This window comes from Patella vulgata, chromosome 1 (genome assembly GCF_932274485.2).
Source record: "Patella vulgata chromosome 1, xgPatVulg1.2, whole genome shotgun sequence".
Lineage (NCBI taxonomy): Eukaryota > Metazoa > Mollusca > Gastropoda > Patellidae > Patella > Patella vulgata.
This window is the reverse complement of record NC_065879.2, coordinates 67,568,413-67,593,801: the sequence shown is the minus strand read 5'-3', so window position 1 is coordinate 67,593,801 and position 25,389 is coordinate 67,568,413. Positions and strand designations below refer to the sequence as shown.

At 38.0% G+C, this 25,389-nt stretch overlaps 2 protein-coding genes across 5 annotated transcripts in view; one reads left to right on the top strand and one right to left on the bottom strand.

Moving 5' to 3' along the window:
- Positions 1–215: 215 nt before the first annotated feature.
- Positions 216–16,611, bottom strand: LOC126820538 (uncharacterized). Of its 3 annotated transcripts, XM_056103199.1 has the most exons (9): positions 16,568–16,611; positions 12,377–12,527; positions 10,540–10,669; positions 9,829–10,028; positions 8,203–8,402; positions 7,404–7,520; positions 2,689–6,138; positions 1,956–2,052; positions 216–1,716 (listed from the first exon to the last, which is right to left on the bottom strand). In XM_056103199.1, the coding sequence occupies exons 7-9, from the start codon at positions 2,853–2,855 to the stop codon at positions 856–858; spliced, it is 1,125 nt and encodes a 374-aa protein (XP_055959174.1). In that variant the 5' UTR covers positions 2,856–6,138; positions 7,404–7,520; positions 8,203–8,402; positions 9,829–10,028; positions 10,540–10,669; positions 12,377–12,527; positions 16,568–16,611; the 3' UTR covers positions 216–855. The 3 variants fall into 3 exon arrangements, 2 of the variants coding, with proteins under 2 accessions (XP_055959174.1, XP_050404519.2); XM_050548562.2 differs by having other exon boundaries at positions 1,956–6,138; XR_008789240.1 differs by having other exon boundaries at positions 1,612–1,716; positions 1,952–6,138.
- Positions 16,612–23,898: 7,287 nt separating this feature from the next.
- Positions 23,899–25,389, top strand: part of LOC130012494 (uncharacterized) — a 72,383-nt gene continuing 70,892 nt past the window's right edge. For both annotated transcript variants that reach the window (XM_056100557.1, XM_056100556.1), the window contains exon 1: positions 23,899–23,924. The gene's annotated coding sequence lies outside the window, so the exon portion shown is untranslated. The remainder of the gene's footprint in view (positions 23,925–25,389) is intronic.

The window sequence follows — 25,389 nt, the reverse complement described above, 5'->3', positions numbered from 1 at the left end:
CACTCGCATCTTCCTCTGGTCTTGAGGGCTGGGATTGGGAGGATCTAGCTTGGGCCTCACTTTATCTAAATCCTGTGATGGAAATTCTGTTATGTGCCCTAAGTCAGTGTGCTGATGGTTCGTCGACCTCAATTATCGACACCATTTTATACGAAATGGTATGGGCAGCTAGGGAAAGAAATCTGAATTCAAAAGCAAGAGACAAATACGACCGGTACTACTACAGATTTTTATTAAACCGAAACATCACGTTCTGAGTAAATATAAAGGCAATTTGAACAAATAAACTCAATGTTCTGACTAGTGAATGACCCGGGTTGTGCCAGTAACTCTGAAACCGGAAGCGGTAGGCCAATGTCACCAAGCGGTAAGCCAAGCGGTAGACCAATGTTACTCCACGGTCCGAGCTACCCCATTACACCAAATTTCAGCCTCGGGACTCCCCTTGTGTAGCCGCCAACCCTGAATAGACAAACCAAACGACGGTCACAAATATTAGTATAGATAGATGTAAAGAATATCACCAGCATTATGACTGTTTATAGGCGAATACACGGCTCTGTTGGCAGTGTACGTTTACTAGAGCTGTTTCATATTCACTTTAGAAATTGTCATTTCAGATTGAACATTCACTAAGGTAAGTTCATTGTTTTAAAGTAAAAACCATTTTGGCTGTGTATGGCACAATAAGTTATAATCGCTCTGTCTCAAAAGTTCCACTTCGACATTCGATTTAAAAAACGTTCAATCTATAACGCTGTAATATGAAGCAGTCTAAAGAGTGGTCTACATGTGCTAAAATTATAACACCCCTCCCCTCAAATAAACGATTTAACGAAATAGGAGTTCAACGCCCTAGTCCTCTCTAAATGAAGATTTATTGTAAGAACGATGGCATAAGAATCCCAAGTAAAACCAATCGTTCGATCTGTAAGGTTGTACTTCGACAGTCGGGTTAAATATCGCTCGTCCTTTATTGGAATAAATAGAATAAATGACTTGCTGGTCAGTACTCATTAATGATTTTTGCATTAGTGTATCTACAGAATTTCTATAAAGACGTACAAATTCTTTACTGACTTCTTTTTTGGCCAAGTTCATCCCACCTCCGACCCACACACGATTTTTCAGAAAAATATCGGACATATTTATTTGTGGTGTAAATTCATAGATTTGTGTGAATGAGATCTTTTCTTGATCAAAGCAATCTGGCAATACTAATGTAAAATCCTTGGTACAAGAAACTATGTCACGAAAGTAGCCAATATCCAGCCATGAAAAATAAGCAGTTGAGAAATAGTCTTCTTGGATGGCTTTCTCCAGACATTCATATTTAGCGTGGTTAGCGCATGCGTATTCTGGAACAACCGTGTTTGGATAAAACCTAGGATAAGATTTGGAGGAAAATATTTGACCTATTCTGTGTTTAAGTCCAAATGACCACATATATTTTCTATCCAGAACGATAATTTTTGTTACACTTTTTAAACCTTTTCTTAGATCTTTAAAAATATCTGCCATTTTCTGTTCATCTACGTAAACAACAAGCGGGTTTATAAGGTACTGGAACGTTGTCATCCATTTTACGTAAAGGTCGGGAGTATATTTGCCCGACAACCCTTTCTGAAATTCACCAATATTGAAGTAGGCTGTTACTACTGTGATGTTATTTTCTAGCTGTGGATTGGCAAACCATTTGTTGTTTGGACAATATCTCTGAAATAAAATCGGTAGTTAATTCATTTTGAGAGAAAGGCAATACGTTTATGTTAGATAATATCTTGGCTTCGATGTTATCGGATACAAATTGAAAATTTCAAATAATTACAGACGCATAATATGTTTAGGATTGTAATGTGAGACTTTCGGCTTGACAGTTAGGTGTAGATACGAACGGGCTTTAGAGGGCATTTTAGACAAACCGTCACCCATTGCTTATTTATTTACTTACTTACTCTGTACATTAAATGATGAACAACAATTATGACAATCAGCAAACTAATCAACAACCACGGTTTCTTCATCTCAAAAGTAATTACAATGTAACATTTTCTGTAAAGCAAAATATATACGATTTCACTACAAAGGTTGTTATTATATTGTAATGTATGTAATTTCACAAAGACAGTTATTATTATATAAACTATGTAAAGATTATTATTATAATAAAACATATTATATTTCATTATAAATATTGTTATCATAATGTAAAATATGTTCTATTTCACTGTAAATATTCTTAGCTAAGAAGACAATCAACCGGATACTGGTAAAATTGAACTGAATACTGTGAATAATCCTGTACATTGATTCTAATTAACATTTTTATACTCGTACTTATACCTTTATTCCAATATCATTTATATATCATTTGTATTATTAAATGGCTTTTTGTCTAGATGTTTCTGATAAGGCTATTGGGTGGATCGTGAATCTGTCAACTACAATCAATACTAGGAGATTGTAACAATTGTAATGTGAAATTTAACGCACGCTTCCAACTAAATGATATCGCCAAGATGGAATGAGTAATAATATTTCCAAAATTTAAATATCAGATAGTAATAGTAATAGTATTTGTATGTATGTACAAGAAATACAAGAATAAATATACATAAAATATGATGGGACATAAACATTACTTAGTTAATGGTGACCAATCTGAGATACATATGTATATACTAATACCTTACTAATCCATGAATCCATCCATGATACCAAGATATAACCCAACGTGGAACTAGAGTTGCTGTACTGGCAAGTTTCATAGGAAAAATTGATTTATCTGCGATATCACCCTCGATGGCAGCGGATGTTAACCCCCACGAACGAACGAAAGACAGATCAAATATCATTTCTCCCAAGGGCGTATGGTTTATACAACTAAATATTATATCAGGATAATCCCTTATAAAATATTAATATTTGATAATTAATCTTATAACTAATTAAGATTAAAGATGCAATATGTAAGATTTAGATAAAGAGCAGTCCACTCTAGCTATTAGCGTTTTAAAATAGATAATTTATAATGAATATATTGAAAATGTCACTACAATTACTTTATTCTGAGTGAAGTTATGAATGTTTGAAGCTTTGACAAGAAATAGCGCAAATATGAATTGACTGTCAAGTACCATTTTGATGTAATAAATGTAATTTATAATTTCCATTTAAACGTTTAACAAAGATATGACAGACATCCTCTCATCCATTTAACATCTAAGCCACCCGATGTCCTAGAGAGTTGGATTATAATTTATATTACATTTAACAAGAGCCAGATCTAGCTCTTGCATAATGCATCTTTAATAAACTATACAATGTTGATATTTTATAATGCCCATCCACTTTATAGGTTATTAGATCGGTCGCGTGGTTTTGGGGCTTAATTAAATATCACATCTCTTGATAGTTTATATTTTTCCAAATCCTGATATTTATTCTGTGATGCTGGGATTACTTTGTGCCTCTTAACTGATGGTGCTTATCGTGTATAGTAGTATAATGGCCACCCTAAGCGGGTCGTATAGGCAAGGATAAATGAAATGGGGTTTAACCTCCTACTGTTCAGCTCTGGTTGGGCTAATGAAGGCGGGCATACGCCATGCAGTGTGCTAGGGACATTTTGCCAGGATAGTGGCACTACGGCCTACACATATATTGAATTCCAACTGTCAAGGGTTCTTTTACGTGCACGCCAATGTGTGGGCAACCTGTTACTGAACATCATTCAAACTTTTGGATTTGGAGAAGGCGTCATCCTATTTCCAATCAAAGATTCAAATGGTATTTAAAATTCGAGCAAATTTCACCCATTTTTGTCCGGAATGGGAGAACGACCCCTTTTCTATTCACGTTTCAGTTAAAGATACATTATGGGAGATAAGATAAAGAGATGGCAGTTCTCGCTATAATAGTTAAAAACTAGATAGTGTAAAGGTAATTTGCTGAAAATTTCAGTCAAATGGATCCACTATGAGCCGAGAAAGAAGCGGGTGAAATTTTTGCATAGTCTCGGTCATCATTACTAAAATCATTAATATAAACAGCATAGTCTCGATTATCCACTTTTATTGATTTAATTATCAATAGCCGTTAGCGGCATATAGGAATCTAATCCAGCCAACATCGAAGGCTAGCCTTGACATCGAGAGTTCATTATGGTCTGGATAAGTTAATTAATGTCTAATTGATAATTTAGATAACATTTCAGGCCTAAAGAAAGACTTGTAATAAGCAGAAAGCAAAAAGCATTGAGAAATTCCCAGTGTCTTTTCAAAATTGGACACGATTCCAGTTTCTGTAAATTAGGAAATCACGGCGCTCGCTTTATCATTTCAATGCAAAAAGTTGCTTTCAGAGATTTGACTTTGACTGTATTCAATTTTCTATTTATTAAAGAAAGCGTATTCTCATTTTTAAGTAAAAAGCCTTGATTAACTCCCCAAGTCTTTCCGAATTCAGAGAACGGCTCCATTCATATCATCGTGAAACCCCTCGTGTCTCTCCGAAATTGAATTTTATTCTATTATCTGTAAATTACGGCGGGTGCCTTATCATTTCAATGCAAAAATATGGTCGAAAGCGACCCAATTTCTATCAGAGATTTGACCGTATTCGCTTTTCCGTGAATTGAACAACGTGTCTTCCCATTTTCAAACAATTATGATCTCGAGAACTTCCTTAATTGTCTTTTCGAAATTGCACCCGGTTCCATTTGCTGTGGATTAGGGAATATACGTTTTAGATTTCTTAGAAAAAAAGCACATAAAAAACATATTTTGCATAACTGCACTTAGATTTTCGCTGAAGCGGGAAAAATTTGTTATTTCCAGTTTCGGTAAATTATTTTCATTTCAATGTAAATAATGTTAGAAAATGAACCTATTTCTATCAGAGATTGGACCGTATTAGAGATTGGACCGTATTCAATTTCCTGTTAATTTGACAAAGCGTCTTCTCATTTTCAAGCAAACATCATTGAGAAACTCCTCTAGTCACGATTCCAGTTTCAGTAAATTACGAAACTACGGCGTGCGCCTTGTCATTTCAAGGTGAAAAATTGGTTCAAAATTACATGTACCCCTTTTGTTTATCAGAGATTTAACCGTATTCAATTTTCTGTTTATTGAAGAACGGTTCTTCTCATTTTTAAGCGAAAAGCATTGCTAAACTCTCCCTGTCTTTACGAAATCAGAGAACAACCCCATTGATATCAAAGATTGGGGGGCCGTATTCACTTTTTTATGAATTGAAGACCGCGTCTTCTCAATTTCAAACAATTATCATCGTGAAACCCCTCGTGTCTTTCCGAAATTGAATCCGATTCCATTATCTGTAATTTACGGCGTGTGCCTTATCATTTCAATGCAAAAAAATGGTCGAAAATGACCCAATTTCTATCAGAGATTTGACCGTGTCCACTTTTCTGTGAATTGAAGAACGCATCTTTTTATTTTCAAACAATTATCATCGAGAAACTCCCTTTGTTCCATTTGCTGTGGGTCTGATTGTCACCATCTCTCCCCGGTTTATCTCCTGTCTTAATGTATTTAGGAGTATACAATATTAGGTAATATAATAAAATATAATCACCCCCTTAACAATAATAAATTATTCTGCAGGAAATGGCGATCAATATGATGATATTTGTTATAGGATGTTCAGTGGCTTTTACTTCAGGTTAACCTTGCACGTTATCATTTACTAGCGCATGACCCCCCCCCCCCCCCGCTAAACGGGTTAAAAGTAGTATAACTCAGAAACCGGAAGCGGTTGCCCAACGCCATCAGGTCTAGGTTACTCTCCGTCCTGCACCACCGACATTGGCGACAATGGGAAACAACGCCGGAAAATCTCGATAAACTTTGTAGTTTTCGTATTCCTTCTCAAAAAGGTCACATCCGTAGATTGAGATAATATGTGCAAAAAATTTTCGAATTAACTAATGTACGTGCAGTATAATATTATTGAAGAACTAAAATAATAATCTGAAAAGCGCTATGTTAGATAACTGTACAAAATGTTCAGTTCATGTTGATTTTTTCTCCTGTTTGCTTCTTGCACTTGTTCCCAGTTCTGGCCAGAACGCTTTCTTCATTCGATAGCAATAATCTTTTAGATTGGGGTATTTCTCTGAAATTAAGACAAAAAATCCCAACATTTAAACTGATGTCTTTCGTCGCAATCCCAAAATAAATACATGCCAAATATTAATTAAATGCACATTCACTATTTTGGAAAGTATCGAGCAATCAAACTGATCTTATATACTTAATCGAAGCAGTCGATGTTCACGATCAAACTCAGTGATGGTTTTGAAGTGCCTGGTAGTGAAACTATACACTACGTTAACTACTCTCCATCAGTAATTTTGTCTGCTTAGCTTTAGCGGAAAATGTTAACCATTTAACGCAGTCAAGACATTCGCCTAATGAACATCTTTACCACGTTTTAGCATTCTACCTCAATTAAAAGCAGAGTTCTTATGTTCCAAAGTCTTGACAAATCAAATTGCTTATCGCTTCTTAGCAGAGAATTCTCATCATCGGACTTCCTCGTAATTAGAACCAAAGTTATGTGTTTAAAAGTTTCAAACAATTATATTGCTTATCTCTGCATAGCCTTAAAGGTAAATACGCATGATCGAACACAGTCAAGGCATTCACCTCAGAAACACCTACACCAAGTTTGACCATTCTACCCCAATTAGAAGGAGAGTTATTGTGTTCCAAGTCTCGACCAGTTCGCTTGAAGTCTCTACTTATCCAAAGCAGAATATGCCCGTCATCAATCTCAGTCAATTTACCGATGTAACGAAACTATACACGAAGTTTCGCCACTCTCGCTCAATTAGAATCAAAGTTATCGAGTTCCAAAGTATCGACCAATCAAATTGCTTATCGCCCTGCTTACCCTGAGTAGAAAATCCCCATATTCTAACTTAGTCAAGGTATTGATATAATGAAACTATATACCAAGTTTCATTACTCTATTAGAACACATCAACCAATCATCAACCAATCAAATTACTTAGCTCTACTTAGCCTAAGCAGAAAATGCTTCATCAAGGTAATCACCTAATAAACACCTACGCCAAGTTTGAACATTCTAGCTCAATTAGAAGGAGGGTTGTTGTATCCCAAAAAGTGTGACGGACAGACAGACAGACAGACGGACGGGCATTTTAATTGCCCTCTGCTTTAATTTAAAAGCTGGGAGAAAAAAGACCAATAATTTAATTTTACACAAAATGTTACCTTACAGTCTACCACCAGCTTTGTCGTCAAGGTTAGGGGTGATTACTCCGTTTTAAGATATTAAATTACACTTTAAGATATTAAATTACACGTTTTACAGGCAATAAGCTAATCAACGAAAGATAGTAAATAATAGCTCACCATGTATTAATGTCTCGCCGTATAAACCAGGCATATGCCAACAAAACTGTGATAATTGACCAAATACAGCACAATCAACTTCACATGGTTTCTCTCCAAACAAATACTTCTTTTTATCTACCAAATATAGAAATTAAATCGGGTTTAACATCCCATATCTTTGCACGAAACGGGATTGAAAATACGGGCATATGCCAGGCAGTGGTCTACGAGGGCAAATTTTGCAAGGGCAGTGGCGTTTCCTTCTATGTTCCATTGAATTCCAACCGTAAATGGTTCTTTAAAATGCACACCGACAAGTACACGGGTGGACCCCAAGTTTGTGTCCCATCCAAAGGACTGGATGCTTTTCCTTGGCAAGCACCCGGTCCTCCTACGCCACTGATAATACCGGAAAATATGACTAAATCAAAGTCAAATATTAACATTGGAATTATTTTAGGGGTTCTCCGCCAACTATCGTCAATAAACAAAATATAAGACTCTCAGCACGGGTATGGCCATGCGCCGCAAGTGGCATAACTCCAAAACCGGAAGTGGTAGGCCATCGCCACCAGGTCTATGTTACTGCCGGGTCCGAGCTATCCCTTTACACCAAATTTCAGCACCGGACAGCCCTAGTGTATCCGCCAACGGTGAACAGACAAACAAACGACAGTCACAAATATTTGTATAGATATACGAATTCCAGTCACTAAAAAACATTGTCCAGTCAAGAACAAACAGTTAATATTTTCGTGAAACAAGCAGGACAAAAGAACTATTTACTCCTATATGTTTCTTATACCGTTGTCATTACCTAAAAACAGAGAAACCGCCTTTAAATCTTCCTCCATGATATGTAGTACTTCATCACGACTGTGTCTACCCATACCTTGTTGCCATCCCTGTTTATATATCATTCGAGCAGCAAATGGCAGAAGCCAGCTGCCTAACAAACCAAGACCCGGTGGATCAACTTTATAGATATCATGGTACCACCTTGACATCACCATCGTCCTGAAAATAGGGATAAACAACTGCATTACCTCTTGCCGATATCTTCACTGTACTATGAGTTGTCAGAAATTCAAAAATAACATTCTGCACAGTAAATTATAAAATGTCAGGGGGTGTATGATATATTTTAATTCAACAATTCGCCTCCGTGCTGGAGTCTTTAGACAGCGCTCACGATAGGCATAATGTCACGGCCAAGTGTAGCAATATTACGGCCTCGACCAATACTGTTTTCAAATTCATAAACAAGATTTAATAGAGGGAACACCATGTAATGCTACGGATGGCACGGAAATAGATAATATCTTGATATATTTAAAAGACCGATCGGGTTTCTTTACGAAAATATGATGTAGCGTTTTCAGTAGTCTACTAACGCTGAGTGGATTGAGAGACATGTTATATTTAACTTCATAGATTTATGCTTGTAAAGTTAGTATGCTGCTTGATATAAAACGTAATTTTTAAGCATTACCCTAGCTGTGTTCCTGATGCATGTACGATTTGGTTGCCATATAAGTCCAAGAGTTCAGAGGCCCAACAGTATCTACGTCAGCTATACCTTGACTATCAGTGGCCAGAAAAAAGCATGTGTGTAGCCGGTATAGATACACGTAGGATTTGACAGGCTTGTGGTTTAGCTACAAAAACTTAGGATCGAAAGCATACCTTGCATAACCACTGACACCTATAATATTATTGTAAACCCTGTTAACAGTTTTATAGTATAACGGTAGGATAATCTCATTGGATGTGTTAAGTGTCTGTTGTTTGATGGGGACATGGTGAGTATTCCTACTCAATAAATAAACACGGAACCTTAGTATGGAACACAATTATTGTTTTAATTAAAGCGACGTTTCGTTGAGGGTTCTCTCAACGTTTTCAAGCAAATGATGATGAAAATAATATACAGAAGGTTTATATACAAAAACAAGTAACAAACAGCTAATTAACAATTAATCTATAGGGAATATAGACATTCTGTATATTATTTTCATCATCATTTGCTTGAAAACGAAACGAAACGAAACGTCGTTTTAATTAAAACAGTAATATTTTGTTCCATATTATGGTTTTGTGTTTATTACTTGTGTCAATTGCTAAATGCCACTAAAAGAAGATATTCATATTCAGTTGAATAGGAGGAATATCAAGTTCCATCAGTGGACATATTAGCGTAGATGTAAAAGAGCATTTGGCAGAAATAATTGTGATCCTTGTATCCCGATCGACTGTTGAGCAAATAAGGCCAATACATATAATATTATGTGCTTTAAGATATAATGACTGATTTATACCCAACCCCGTCATCTAGGTAACCTTCTGATTTTTAAAAGTATGAAACTTTTAATTATTTTATGGAATTGGTGAAACAGTTTACAAGTCAATATTATAGTTACAAAAATGTATAACTAATACATACCAATAAGTATTGTCTTCCACCATTTTAGAGAAGGCACGACCTATAGCCCTTTCTGTTTGTGTTAAATGCATATTATTGAGATCTAAAGCTAACTTTTTATTTAAATATTCTATAATAAAAGCAGAATCAGCCACAGTTTCGCCATTATACTCAATCCATGGTATTTTCTTCTTAGATGATTGCTGATTGGTTGGGTTGTTCTAGAAATATAAATCAATTTATCTAGTGTTATCGCCATTGCTTATTAACATTTCGAGAATTGTTTAAAAAAAAACGCAAAATGAAACCGGAACACAAATCCAATCTTAAAAAAAAACCCCACCGATTTGGTCACTGGAATAATAAATCTAACAATTATTGTCATTTGAATTAGATTTAAATGGATTTTTAAAAGGGACGCCCAAGCAAGCTGGTCGGAATAAAATTCATATTTGTGCAAGCGTAGAGTTAAAAGGTTTTTTTTTAACCTATTTACTTATCCGCCTTGCTAATAATTTACGTGGGCAATTAAAGGGGAACTACAATTGATCCTAACGAAACTTAAAATATTGTTTATTGTTTGTGGAAATATAAAATTTGAAACGTGTTATCAACGTTCGTGAATACAAACCTTCTAAACATCATGCCCACGATCCTTTACTGTGAGAACTATATTTTGTGCACATAAATCGTTGCTAATTATTATTATAAATTATAAGTATAGTTACTTACAATGTAAGGAATATCAGCCAATCGGAAATATGTTTCTAGTTTAACAGCAAATGGTGTTAAACTCATATCCCAGATGCCTTTGTCAAGTGAATGTAATACAACTGTATCTTTGGGCCAACTTTTCTTTTTTCTGAAATATATTCAAAATAATTGCAGCAAACGTTAACCTGCATCGATGCCGTCCACCAAGTTTGCATATGTGATAGAACAGGTTAACATGTTTCAAATACAATTTCTTAGCGAAGATCCTTTCTGTGGTTGATTTATAGAGACTACTTGCAAATTTCCTGTGCGACGCAAATATACAGGAGGAGACCAGATTTTGTTACAGATTACTTTTAAACGTATCGATGAACAATATCGCTTCAGCGTCTTGGTTGTCCGGAAGTAGTAATAAAATATCTAAACACCGGGAGTCAATCTTTGGTTAATAGAGATTGTCGAACACGCTGCCGAATGGAGCAACGGGCTAAAAATGAACCTTCTACCGCCAACCCAATGTGGCTGCTTTCCTGGGGTTAGGACATATAGAGCAGGAGCCCAGGGGGTTAACCTAGCTGAAAAGTGTTCCAATTTTCTCCTATATGGTATCATTGTATGTATATCTGGTATCATCAGAATGTAAGTCTACCGGGTTTCTGGTGGTGGGTGTGGTATTCCACGCTCAAAATGCCATGCCCCAAACTAGTCTAGATTAGCTCACATGAAAATCACACAGCAATGTACCGTACATCTTCAGGTATTACAAAAGCACTCTGGCAGACATTTCTAGTGGTGGGGTACCCCTGACAGAGCTATGTAATTGCCAGACATTTGTAGTGATGGAGTATCCCTGACAAGAGTTATCTAATTTCCAGACCAAAGCTAGGCTAGATTAGCTCAAATCTGTACCACCTAAAACAGCTTTGGAGTTGTTCAGTACCACCACAGGAATCATGAATGACCACTGCCAGACACTTTGTGCGGTGGTTTGCCCCTCAAACGACACGCCCAAAATAACACGACCCCCAACTAGGATAGATTAGTCGGCACTGTTCCTGTGGTCCAAAAAATTAAAAATTATGCCAGGATGCGTAGAATACCAATACCTAGCACATATGGAAGAGTCGATAAACTGCGTTTGTAGGAACAATTTTATTTTTTCAAAAACGCATTTTTAGCTCCATAAAATGTTTTTTGCCCAAGAATCAATTTCTTGCAATCGCAGTTTATCGCCTCTTCCATACGTGCTAGGTATTAGTATCCTACGCATCCTGGCTAAAAATCTAATTTTTTAGAACACGGGAACAGTGCCTGCGAAGCTAGCCTAGTTGGGGGCGTGGCATTTTGGGGCGTGTCTGTTAGGGGTAACCCACCGCACAAACTGTCTGGCAGTGGTCATTCATGACTCCTGTGGTGGTACTGAACAACTCCAAAGCTGTTTTAGGTGGCACAGATTTCAGCTAATCTAGCCTAGCTTTGGTCTAAATATTAGATAACTTTTGTCAGGGATATTCCACTACTACAAATGTCTGGCAATTACATAGCTCTATCAGGGGTACCCCACCACCAGAAATGTCTGTCAGAGTGTTTTTGTAATACCTGAAGATGTACGGTACACTGCAGTAAGATTTTCGTGTGGTACACTTTTGAGCTAAATTAGCCTAGTTGGGGATCATGGCATTTAGGGCGTGGAATAACACACCCACCACCAGAAACCCTGCAGACTTACATTCTGATGATACCAGATATACATACATTGATACCATATAGGAGAAAATTGGTACACTTTTCAGCTAGGTTGACCCCCTGTGCTCCCGGTCTAATACTGTAACAAATTATAACTACATCAAGTTACCGTTTTGTTAAAAGTTTATAAGCAGTTATTCCACCAATTAGAATAGTTCCGGTACCACCTAGGATCAACCAATTGTTGTCTTTATTTATAAAGTCTGATAAACTCTGAAATTTCTCCATTGTCGTTTATTAATTTGATGGACGTGGATTAACTGAAAGAAAGAGACATGGGGTTATTTGTATAAATCCGTATGCCAGCTGACGAAAAACGGAAGTGCGCAGGTGTGATACATTTCGAAACAAAGTAATACGCAATAAACTCATTTATTTCACCTCTCTTCGACTGTTCGACCCAATTCAAATATTTCTAGAACGTTAGAAACTCTCCCTATTGGTATTGTAATCGTTAGTTCAAGCTAACAACAGTTTTCAGTTCCGACGCGTATTTGTTTAAATCCGTATGCCAGCTGACGAAAAACGGATCTGCGCAGGTGCAATACATTTCGAAACAAAGTAATACGCACTAAACTAATTTATTTCACCTCTCTTCGACTGTTCGACCCAGTTCAAATATTTCTAGAACGTTAGAAACAATCCCTATTGGTGTTGTAATAGTTAGTTCAAGCTGACAACAGTTTTTTTTAAACCTGATAATAATTGTGATCTCTAGAGGGACCTCAAGCTAAAAACGCGATTTTTCGTACAACCAGGGGCCATAATTCAGGAAGTTACAATCCGATATGCGCGAATATCAAAATAGGAACCAAGATCTTTGGGTTATAAACATATATTTCAAGTTTCATCAAAATCAGAAGAAAATTGTGACCTCTGTAGGGTCCACAACCTTAATATACCATATTTTTACGCTATTTGAGAATGAGGGAAGGCCATTTTGTCTGTCAGTTTTGGGCCGAGTTTCACGAAATTCGAACTAAGCCATCCTTAGGGTGTAACGGTGATATACTAAAACGTTTTTTTTAAAAATCGGATGACAATTATGACCTGTATTGGGTCCACAAGCTAAAAACGCGATTTTTCGTACAACCAGGGGCCATAATTCAGGAAGTTAAAGTCCAATATGCGCGAATATCGAAAGGAACCGAGATCCTTGGTTTATAAACTTACATTTCAAGTTTCATCAAAATAGGATTAAAATTGTGACCTCTATAGGGTCCACAAGCTAAAAACGTGATTTTTCGTACAATCAGGGGCCATAATCCATGAAGTTTCGATCCAATACATGCCAATATCGAAAGCAAACGATAACTTTTGGAGACAAACCTTTATTTTAAGTTTCGTCAGAATCGGATAAGAATTGTGACCTGTAGAGTGTCCACAAACAAATTGTGGACGGACAGGGGCGACGACAATATACGTTCACATGAAAATGTGGCCATATAAAAATTGTGACCTCTACAGGGACCACGAGCTAAAAACTTGATTTTTTGTTCAATCAAGGGCCTTAATTCTGGAAGTTACGATCCGATATGCTCGGATAGTGAAAAGAAACAAGATCTTTGGGTTATAAACTTATATTTCAAGTTTCATCAAAATCAGAAGAAAATTGTGACCTCTATGGGTCCAAAACATTGATATACCATATTTTTACGCTAATTGTGTACGATGGGGGGCCATTTTGTCTGGCAGTTTTGGTCCGATTTTCACGAAATTCGAACGGTGTAACAGTGATACATTTGAACGTTTTTTTTAAATCGGATAATAATTTTGACACCTAGAAGAACCTCAAGCTAAAAACGCGATTTTTCGTACAATCAGGGGCTATAATTCAGGAAGTTACTATCCGATATGCGCGAATATCGAGAGGCACCAAGATCTTTGGGTTATAAACTTACATTTCAAATTTCATCAAAATCAAAAGAAAATTGTGACCTCTAGAGGTTTCACAACATTGATATACCATATTTTAACGCTATTTGAGTACGTGGGGCGGCAATTTTGTCTGTCAGTTGTGGTCCGATTTTTACGAAACCATCCCCAGGGTGTAACGGTGATATATTCAAACGTTTTTTTTAAATCTGATAAAAATTATGACCACTATAGGGCCCACAAGCTAAAAACACGATTTTTCGTACAATCAGGGGCCATAATTCACAAAGTTACTATCCGATATGCGCGAATATCGAAAGAAACCGAGATCTTTGGTTTAAAACGTACATTTCAAGTTTCATCAAAATCGGATAAAAATTGTGACCGCCGTAAGGTCCACAACCTTGATATACCATATTTTTACGCGATTTGAGAACGAGGGGCGGCCATTTTGTCTGTTAGTTTTTAGCCGATTTTCACGAAATTCGAACTCAACCATCATTAGGGTGTAACGGTGATATACTAAAACGTTTTTTTTAAATCGGATAAAAATTATTACCTCTATAGGGTCAACAAGGGGCCATAATTCAGGAAGTTACGGTCCGATATGCGCGAATATCGAAAAGAACTGAGATCTTTGGGTTATAAACTTACATTTCAAGTTTCATCAAAATAGGATTAAAATTGTGACCTCCATAGGATCCACAAACTAAAAGCGTGATTTTTCGTACAATCAGGTGCCATAATCCATGAAGTTTCGATCCGATACATGCCAATATCGAAAGCAGCCGAGATCTTTTGGAGATAAACCTATATTTCAAGTTTCGTCAAAATCGGATAAGAATTGTGACCTTTAGGGAGTCCACAAACAAATTGTGGATGGACGGACGGACGTCCAGACGGACAGGGGCGACGACAATATATGTCCACATGAAAATGTGGGAGTATAAAAAGGCAAATTGCCTTGACTCATGGAAGAAAAGGGCTGTTGCCTTTTTCGGTAAAACTGGGTGGGACTAATGATTGCCCTTTTAAGCAAAGATCGAAAAACATCGTTAACAAATCGCACTGGACAAGTTTAATGAAATGGGGTTTGGTTTAACGTCCTGCTGTTCTGCACCAATTGGTCAAATGAAGACGGGCATACGCCATACAATATGCTATGAGGGAAATTTTGTCCCGGACAGCGGCGCTACAGTCTACTCTAATATCGAATTCCATATGGATACACGGGACCTCGGCTTTTCGTCCCTAGACAGCTGTCTTTGTCCCGATGAAATATTATTAGCCTACAGGGCACGTGGCTTACTTTACTCATTGTGTTCATAATAATCAACAATGGCTGACACGGCTAACTGTGTAAGAACGTAGATACATTTATTCACCGTGTTTTATCTGTATAATGACATTCACTAACGAATGACACAGTAAAATTTGAGTTTAATTTAGATAGTGTGTAACACCTATAGACACACGTCTATTTATTTGCTATCGTGTAGTGTACACGGACATTACGGTATACTATAACCAAGCATTTCAAAGCAATGCTCGTAGATTATATTTCCATGATTTGGATTCATAAATATTAATCATTTTAATACATATTGAATATTGTCATGTAGACGATAAAAGTAACGGCTACATTCAGAGACTAATTTCCTACACTTGTTTCAATATAATTAAATGTATTCATCGTCTCCTGTATTTAATGATTCAAGCCTCTTCTACACCCACATCATTTGTCTTTACAAATCTAGCATTATTTACCATTTTAATTAACTGTTTAGTTCAAGTCACCAGTGGCAACATTTTAATGATCTTTTATTGGATAACTAACTAAACTTAAAACTATTAGAGATTAGTGTCTTAACAACCAGGTCATATAAATTAGATTACATTTTCATTATAGATATATTATTTTGTCCTAAGGAATGCACATCGTCTTGTTCATTTCTTTTTAGTTATAAATTGATTTTAATGTTGTTGCTGGTCAAATAAAGTCATATCCAGATTATACAGCTGTTCCTGGTTTTATGGAAGTGACCCTCTAGGTTACAATACTACTGTAACTGCCGGTACATTCTCGCTCTGGGACATTACATGTTGATATACAGGATACAGGGGTACGCGTATGGTTCATGAAAGTACCCATAAGATAGCTTCAAATCCAAACACATTTTCACCACGGCTGATAAGTGAAACATACAGGCTATCTATAAGCCTTAATCCAGTAGCACGTTAAGCCCCATTTCATTTCATTTCATATAAGTCAAAGTCAGTATTATACTAATAAACGTGTTTTAACATAACAAGCAAGCTATTGTCATTACCGCTCTTAGTGATAGTCACAGATCATGACATAAGCCCATTATTTAGAACATGGTGTGCATATAAAACTATTGTTAATTCAATAATAAATTCATACGTTAAAACAAACCCTGTCCTAGATGTCGACCTACCTTTCCCAACGTCTTAAAATGGAGTTACACCCCTTTAGCTGAATAATTAACTCCCTTACATTATTATGGAAGGATAACGTTGCCAATATTATTTCAATGTTCACTGTACAAACTGCATATTATGCCAGCAGTTCAAAATACGTATTTTAGTTTTACAAATTGCAATTTCCATTGCTCCACACTACCATTGTCACAGTGTTAAAATACAGTTTTCAATAATACAAATACAGTATAATTTTGCACATTACACTTGGGTGGCCGAATGGTTAGCACGTGCGTGCTGTATCATACGCCAGGGCCTGTCATTGAGTCAACTGGCGGGGTTTCGAATCCCCGGTTGTACGTGACAAGGAGTAGGGTCGCCTGTCCAACCTCGTGGGTTTTCTCCGGGTCCTCCGGTTTCCTCCCACTGCTAAAGACCCCTACGCGCAAGCGAATTAATGAAATAAAATTAAACCATATGTTAGTCCCGAAATGACCTAGTTTGTGTCGAGTGGACGTTAAACCCCATCTCTCTCTCTCTCTCTCTCTCTCTCTCTCTCTCTCTCTTCTCCGTTATGCATTTTGCATTTAATAGACAAATGCATAATAGAACTTAGCATATTAGAGCATATACCTTATCACACTGATCCGCAGTGAATATTCACTTAGCCGCTACAATCACTGATAAGGATGACATCGATGCGACTTAATGACTACAAAATATTAACTTTTTTCTTTCGACAAATTAAATTCTGAAACATTTTTTTTTAGTATTAGAAAAATAAATAAAGGTGTTTGAAGTATATCGTGATAAAAAATATTCCATATTTAGCGTAAATAGGTACAGAAAATAGTACGCGGAGGCGTAAAATGGGTAAAACGATATAATTCTGCCCGTACCAGTTCATATTACTACGTTCGATGTAAACAACGCACGTGTGACCATCAATTTGACGTTTTTTTCTGTTTGTTTACTCTGAATTCTTTCAGAAGTACATTTTTTACCGTCTAATCTGATTGACCTGCTCGTGTTTGTTTTAAAACAACAAAAACAAGCCACAGAAGTAATCTTTTTTGGCGTTATCGATGCCATCTTGCTTTGTTGGTAAACATTGTGATGTGACGTCACCCTTAGAACAACAGCGGTCTGACCTTTTAAAGGTCAGTCATCTTGGACAGAGATAAAAGACGGATGTCGCATTAGGTCTGTAAAACAGATTGATACCTTATATGTGATCTACGACAAAGTTCATTTGCATACGGAAAAAGTCCGGACCAGGACGGAAATTAATAATTTACGTGATCAATCTACAAAGGTCAATGTGCTGAGATCAAACTGGTATACAATAAGTCACCATACAAAAAATCGGCTTACCATGCATTAAGAGCGAATAAGGAATTCTCTGGATGACCATGACTTCTGTGAAATCATGCGCTCGTTATGGCTAATCCGAGCCTTCGATAAGCGTCACATTTTAACTTCATTATAACGACCCCCACCCCCACCCTTTCACTTCAACATTATTTTTTTTTAAAGTAGGGAGCCACGGTGGCTAAGTGGGAAAGACCCTGGCTCGCTAGCCTCTAGGTCGCGCCTTCGATCCCTACATTGGCCGAGAAAGTATATTCAGATTTCCTGACGTGGTTTCACCTTGTCAGTGGTGCAGGAAGGAGGGTCTGAAAAGGAGAACTGTCTAGTTGTTCGGGTGTGACGAAAAACCGAGGTCCCGTGATTACATTGCCGTGCACGTAAAAGATCCCTTGGCAGTTGGAATTCGATATAAGAATAGGCAATAGTGCCGCAGCCCGGGCAAAATTTCCCTTATAGCACACTGTATGGCGTATGCCCGCCTTCATTATCCCGGTCGGACCAGAACAATAGGAAGTTAAACACCATTTCATTTCACTTTTTCAAAGTATGTAAATACAAATCTGCCAGAAAATTATTTAAACATTTGAAAAGCGAAATGAATGTGCATTTTAGTGATACGTAACATGATATCTATTCGTATCAAGACAGGTACATGTATGTTTGTTTACTTTAAATACCCAAGCCCCCCCTCCCCCGGTCACTTAATAGAGTTTCGTACCACCCGAATTTGATCGTTTTTCTTTCCCCTAGTCAGTGATACAGGAAGGAAAGTCAGCAAGGAAACTGTCTAATCATTCGGATGGGATGAAAAAGGGAGTTCCGTGTACACATTAACGTGCACGTAAAAGAACCCTTGGCAGTTGGAATTCGATACAAGAGTACTGTAGGCCGTATATAACGCCGCCGTCCGGGCAATATGTCCCTCATAGCACACTGCATGGCGTATGCCCGTTTTCATTAGCCAAATCACAGCAGAACAGTAGGACGATGTTTAGTCTGTAAATTTGGCAAAACAAACCCAACGTCCAGCCTTCCTTGCCTCTTGTCACAATTACAGTCGTGGCAGTCATTTCATATTTCATTCTCTTCATTTTAAAAGTAACATATCGATCAAAGCAGGAATGTTTACGTATATTGCAGCGGTAGCGTTGCTCTTCTTAATTCTACCTGAACGTTTAACACTATTATCTTCATTAACAGCAGATTTACAGGTAGAATATTAAACTCACAAATTACAATCTACTAGTAAGTGGAGGGTGACTACACTACACACACACACAAACCGATAAGACAAATCTGCGGACAAGACACAAAGTACACAGACATTAATTGCAAGTAATAAACAGCAGATATAAAATCAAATGAATGAATCCGGAGACCAGCTGTAAGCGTCCAATGTGCTGTACAGTTCCGGCTTCGTAATTTGACCTAAATAGCTTTAAAGGGGAATGACCAAACAAAATAAATGAAAATGTTGGCACTACCGATTTTTACTAACTTGTGCATCAATAGTTTCTCCTAAAGATGCCCAGGGAAATACCCAAGTTTTAATTTTGACTCCGGACGATTCAGGAATAGATTTATCAGGTAAATTGGAAGAGAAAATTAAACAATATCAAACGTTAAATTCAGATTTGGCTTTTTTGTTAAATTGGATGATTAATGATATAGAACCTGGGAAGAGTGCATTATTTTTAGCTAGTCCTGCTCTAAAAGTTATTGGATCAATCAGAACTTATATTATTTAGATGAAAATCAAAGACCGGGCGGTATTTCTTAATTAGTAGTGCCGAAGCCCTTTAGTCTCCGAACTATTGCGATTAAATCATGATGTACCTACGGCTGTCCATCAAGCTCCGGTGCTACCAAAGAAGAGATTGACTTATAATGAATCTGTTCGAGTAGAATCGCGCAGTAGGCTTTAAAGAGATTTGGATAAAACAAATTTCCGATGCCCGGGAACCACCGTGGGAGCGGGTCCCGAGATTTAGATTAGTAAAGGCCTCGCTATGTCCAGTTCCAGGGCGTAGATATAAAGCCAACTCTTTAAAAATTCATGCATTTGATAAAGATTGTGAGTAAACGGGTGTTAGTGGTGCATCCTCTGGCTCGAGCGATTACAACAGCAGGAGAGTCCTTGTAGGGGTTATGGACAAGCTAAATAGGGATAAGTCGATATGGGCAGACAGTAGAGTAGATCGGGAAACCTTTATGGCTTTTAGGGAATTTGCAAAACAGCCTGGGTGGATTCCGATTAAAGATTTTACCCTCCACCCCTTAAAACAACCAGCCCTGTTAACACATTGGAGGGTTTTTGCCACTTTATTAGGATATTTTCCCCAGGGGATCAGAAGATTTTCCGGGAGAGGTTCTCTTAGATTTTGGGTAGGGGTTCCCCGGAAAGGAGGACTCTGTAAACTGAGTTTGTACACGATTTCTAATGGTTTTTGTATTTCAGATGGAACCCAATACCCATCCGTTGACCCTTGGGGAGGGGCGGGGGGAAACGGGGAGAACTCGACGTCTTTGCCCTGGTCCAATTTGAGTGGTTCCGGGGGCTGGGGCGGAGGCCCAGGTGCTAGAGGCGCCAGCGTCTGGCCTCGGCTGAGGGGGAGTGTATCCGGGGGGGTGGGGCGTGTCCGGTATTTTCCCCGAGCCAGTGGGAGAGGACCGGGACTGGCAGTTAGGAGACCTGGGTCACCCTTGCCAGTCACTTCAGCCCTAGGACCGTGGGGTGTGGGGGCTCCAAGGACTCCGGAGGCCACTCTTCTGCCACAGGGGATTTGGACTTCCTCCTTCTCTCCCTTGCCCTCTTGAAACTGGAGGACGGGTAGGGGAAAGTAGGGGAGAAACTGGAGGACGGGTAGGGGAGAGTAGGGGATCAACCGTCTCTAGGGGATCCCATCTTAGTCCCCAGGGAAGGCCGGTTCCGTTGATGCCCCTTTCTCTCCCTCGCCGAGAGTCCCCTAGCAAGAGGAGGACTCGACAGTGGATCCGAATGCAGGCGGGGGTCTTCCAGGAAGGTGGCGGGAGATAATAGGGAAGATTTGCCCTTCAGGAGTGGCAAGGGACCGCCTGTTGCCCCCGCTGCTTCCAACGCCGCACCCGCAATACACTCTTGGGGAGTATTTAGTTTTAGACTTTAGTTTTTTTCTTCTGGGCCCTGTTTTTTTGTTGCTTTCGTTTTGTTTATTTTGCGAGGGTGGTTTTTACGGACTAATTTTGAGATACACTGATGTAACTAACTAAATACAAATACAATACACTCGTTTGTTTGTGATTTCGATGCTAAGGGCAGACGAGCGTATTTTTTCGCCTGGTCGCGCCGATTAAAATTCGCCAGCGATTTTTTTACGGCCGATCACCAACGGGCACACGTAGCGGTCGTCTCGAGTGTGTTTGTAAATAACGTCGATCACGTGACTTGTTCTAAATGGCGAATCGCCGAAATCGTAAGATTGTTGTTGTAGCTTGCAATTTATATGATAAAAATAAAACGCATGCAGAACACCTAGAATGGCTCGTTGGACAACTCGAAACTTGTGATACAGACATTTTGAGATCATGTGATATCAATCATGTCTCCGATTGGCTAATAAAAATGGTTCGACCGACAATATACGCTGAACAAGGGAACACGAGCGAATTTGATCACCCGGTCAAAGGTTCCAGTCGACGCATCGCGTCAGGTGACAATAATATATCGTCGTCTATATCGAGTGAGCGATTTTGTTTATGGGGGCAGGGCTTATCTGATAGAATAATAATATCAGCGGCTGCCCGACAGGATACGCCCACATTTTGCAAGAGATTGATAGAGAACAAGCTAAAAACAAAAATTGATTTTTTTGTACAATCAGGGGTCATAATCCAGAAAGTTATGGTCTGAAATGCGCAAATATCAAAAGGGACTGAGATGTTTGGAATATAAAGATGTGCTTTAAGTTTCATCGAAATTGGATAACCAGCGGTTGCCAGACAGGATACGCCCACATTTTGCAAAAGATGGATAGAGAACAAGCTAAAAACAATCGTGATTGTGCAAATATCGAAAGGGGCAGATATCGTTGGGATATAAAGATATGTTTTAAGTTTCATCAAAATTGGATAAAAATTGTGACCTCTAGAGGGTCCACAACCTTCGTATTACACACGTCTACACAATTTGCGCACAACAATTTGTTTGTGGACACTCTATAGGTCACAATTTTTATCCGATTTCAACGAAACTTGAAATATAGGTTTATCTCCCTAAGATCCCGGTTCCTGTCGATATTGGCATGTATCGGATAGTAACTTCCTGAATTATGGCCCCTGATTGTCCGAAAAATTGCGTTTTTAGCTTGAGGTCCCTCTAGAGGTCACAATTATTATCCGATTTAAAAAAAAACGTTTAGATATATCACTGTTACACCGTAATGTTAATTGAGTTCGAATTTCGTGAAAATCCGGCCAAAACTGCCGGACAAAATGGCCGCCCCTCGTACGCAAATAGTGTATAACATCAGGTATATCTAGGTTGTGAACCCTCTAGACCGAATGGATGACCGAATGGTTAGCGCGTGCGTGCTGCTCTGTATCATACGGTCTGTTATTGAGTCAACTGGCGGGGTTTCGATTCCCCGGCTGTATGTGACAAGGAGTAGGGTCACCTGTCCAACCTCCTGGGTTTTCTCTGGGCCCTCCGGTTTCCTCCCACTGCTAAAGACCCCTACGCGCGAGCGAATTATTGAAATAAAATTGAACCATGTGTTAGTCTCGAAATGACCTAGTTTGTGTCGAGTGGACGTTAAACCCCATTTTCTCTCTCTCTCTCTAAAAATTGCATTTTGTAGCTTGCAGATCCAATCAGGGGCCAGAATCCAGGAAGTTATATTCAGATATGTGTGGTTATCAAAAGGAACCAAGATCTTTATTTTCACGACATTGGAACTCAACCTTCAAAACGGTGATATAATCAAACCGTTTTTTAATTGGATAATAATTGTGACCTCCAGAAGGACAACAAGCTAAAAAGGGCGATTTTTCGAACAATCATGGGCCATAATTCAGGAAATTACGATCCGATATGCGCAAATATCGAAAGGAACCAGGATCTTTGGGTTATAAACATGTATTTCAAGTTTCATCAAAATCGGTTTAAAATTGTAACCTATATAGGTTCCACAAGCTAAAAACGTGATTTTTCGTACCATCAGGGGCCATAACCCATGAAGTTTGGATCCGAAACCTGCCAATATCGAAAGCAACCGAGATATTTTGGAGATAAACCTATACATCAAGTTTCGTCAAAATCGGATAAGAATTGTGACCTGTAGAGTGTCCACAAACAACTGTGGACGGACGGACAGGGGCGACGACAATATACGTCCAATTGAAAATGTGGGCGTATAAAAATACGGGAGGTTTCAGGTTTAAGTTTAGGAAACATTATGTAATGATACATTACATCAGTAACATAGCTATTAGTGTCGCTAAAGACCATTTTATGCTTAGGATAAGCTAATAATTTTAAAATGAGTGTCATGTATTGGCGTGTTGTATTTACAATGTGTATATGGTTCAGTATAATATTTCTTACATAATAATAAAGCAATGTCTACCCATTTCAAGTGGATAAATATTATATGATTGTAACCACAAGTAAAAATATATAGTTAGGGTCTAGAGCACAAGTGATCTAACTACCAACCATTTTAGTTGGTTGTTAGATCACTTTTGCTCTAGACCCTCCTTTATCATTGTCACTATTTTTTTTCTTCTATTGTAATCTAAATATCTCCAAGGTATTATTTGAATCAAGAATTCAATCTATTCTATTGTGATATATTAACACCACAGCTAACCAGAGCGACGTAAGTAAATATTATTTCTTCTATTGTAATCTAAATATATCCAAGGTATTATTTGAATCAAGAATTCAGTCTATTCTATTGTGATATATTAACACCACAGCTAACCAGAGCGACGTAAGTAAATATTATTTTACCAAATTCTTTTGTTTGATTCAATGTTGCGGATCCAACTCCAGTTTCTGGCTATCTATGTTATTCCACGTAACGACATACAGTCCAGCATTGATTTCGAGATTTGGGCGTCTCATACGTTATCGTTTTCAAAATCCGTTCAGAATTTACATAGATATGATGACTTGGAAATTTATCAACAATCGACATTCATCTACAGACGTCTATAATGTTTGATGAAACCTTTTGGTGCGCCTCTTTTCGATCCGATTGAATCCAAGCCGGAAGGTTATCTACCGTTGGTATTTTGATAATGTGTTCTTAATTAAATGTTAAATAACGTGGATTAAGCTGTGACAAATTATATATTGTCCACCAAATGCAAATGGCGATCACCGACTTTAATACTAAACTAGAACTCCGAAGGAGTACTGACGTGTTTCGGTATGCCAGGACACGCCTTGTCACGTCAACAATCAAGTTACGCAATGAACTATTGAGTATAGTAACATCCAATACCTATTAAAGTGGGTCACAACGCATAAAATAATTTAATATGCATGTATATAAACCGATTTACATTCAATCGCTTCCGATTTTACACTAATGTCAAACCAGTCATGATCGGCGACATACGGCAGAGGTCTGAATCGAATGGCAATCTCTAGTGTCTGGTTATTCCAGTCTGCACCGACAGTATTTATTGCGCATCCTCTCCAGATAAAAATATGGCGTCACCGTTTGACATGATTCGTGGAATATGTCTACACTCGTTCTTCGTGTCCCTTGTTACAAATGGCGCTCAAACGCATTATGGTACACGATTCGTGTACCAATGGTAAAATATTTATCTTGTCTTAAAATATTGGATATCAGAAGCCTGCCTTTTCCCGGTAAGATCACAACATCAATGTTGATTTAAATTGACAAATAATTCGTGTTTTCAATGTCGAAGGTTTTGGATGATATTGAGTTAGAGACATAGCTACTTTAATAAAACTGGAAAGTATACTTAAAGACCGATCTTTTTGATATTTGTTGTTAGTAGACGCCAGGGTCATCATTATGCAAAGTTCAAGGGTCACTGAAACGGAAGTAAACGAAATCGAAATAAAAAAATCGGCTCCATTAGAATTGCTGCCATTTGGAGTAAGTTCAAAACAAAAAAAGGTTTTCGTAAATCGCCTGAATATTGATTTGAAGTGTGTTTGTAAAATTCAATATGGCGGAGAAAGGGTTGAAAATTTTATGAAAGTAGGTCTCAGAAAATGAAGGATAATATCTGGGGCTAGCACTACCATATGTCATTTTTAGTCTATTTTGAAAATGGAGAGAACTATATTCATGTTCGGGGAAAATTGGAAGGCCTTGGTAATTTCCGAAAGTTTCCGGAAGGACCTGCACGTGCACGAATATAATTAAAGTTTTCATAGAATTGTCCTGAAATGGCCTGGTTTGTGCTTAGTCA

What these genes read in the sequence shown, in the direction of transcription:
- LOC126820538 (XM_056103199.1), bottom strand. Translation starts at nt 2,855, where the DNA reads ATGATATTTGATCTGTCTTTCGTTCGTTCGTGGGGGTTAACATCCGCT. An exon ending in TGGATTCATGGATTAGTAAG is followed by an intron (nt 2,053 to 2,688) that starts GTATTAGTATAT and finishes TTTGCTTTACAG; the next exon opens with AAAATGTTACATTGTAATTA. An exon ending in TTCATCATTTAATGTACAGA is followed by an intron (nt 1,717 to 1,955) that starts GTAAGTAAGTAA and finishes ATTTTATTTCAG; the next exon opens with AGATATTGTCCAAACAACAA.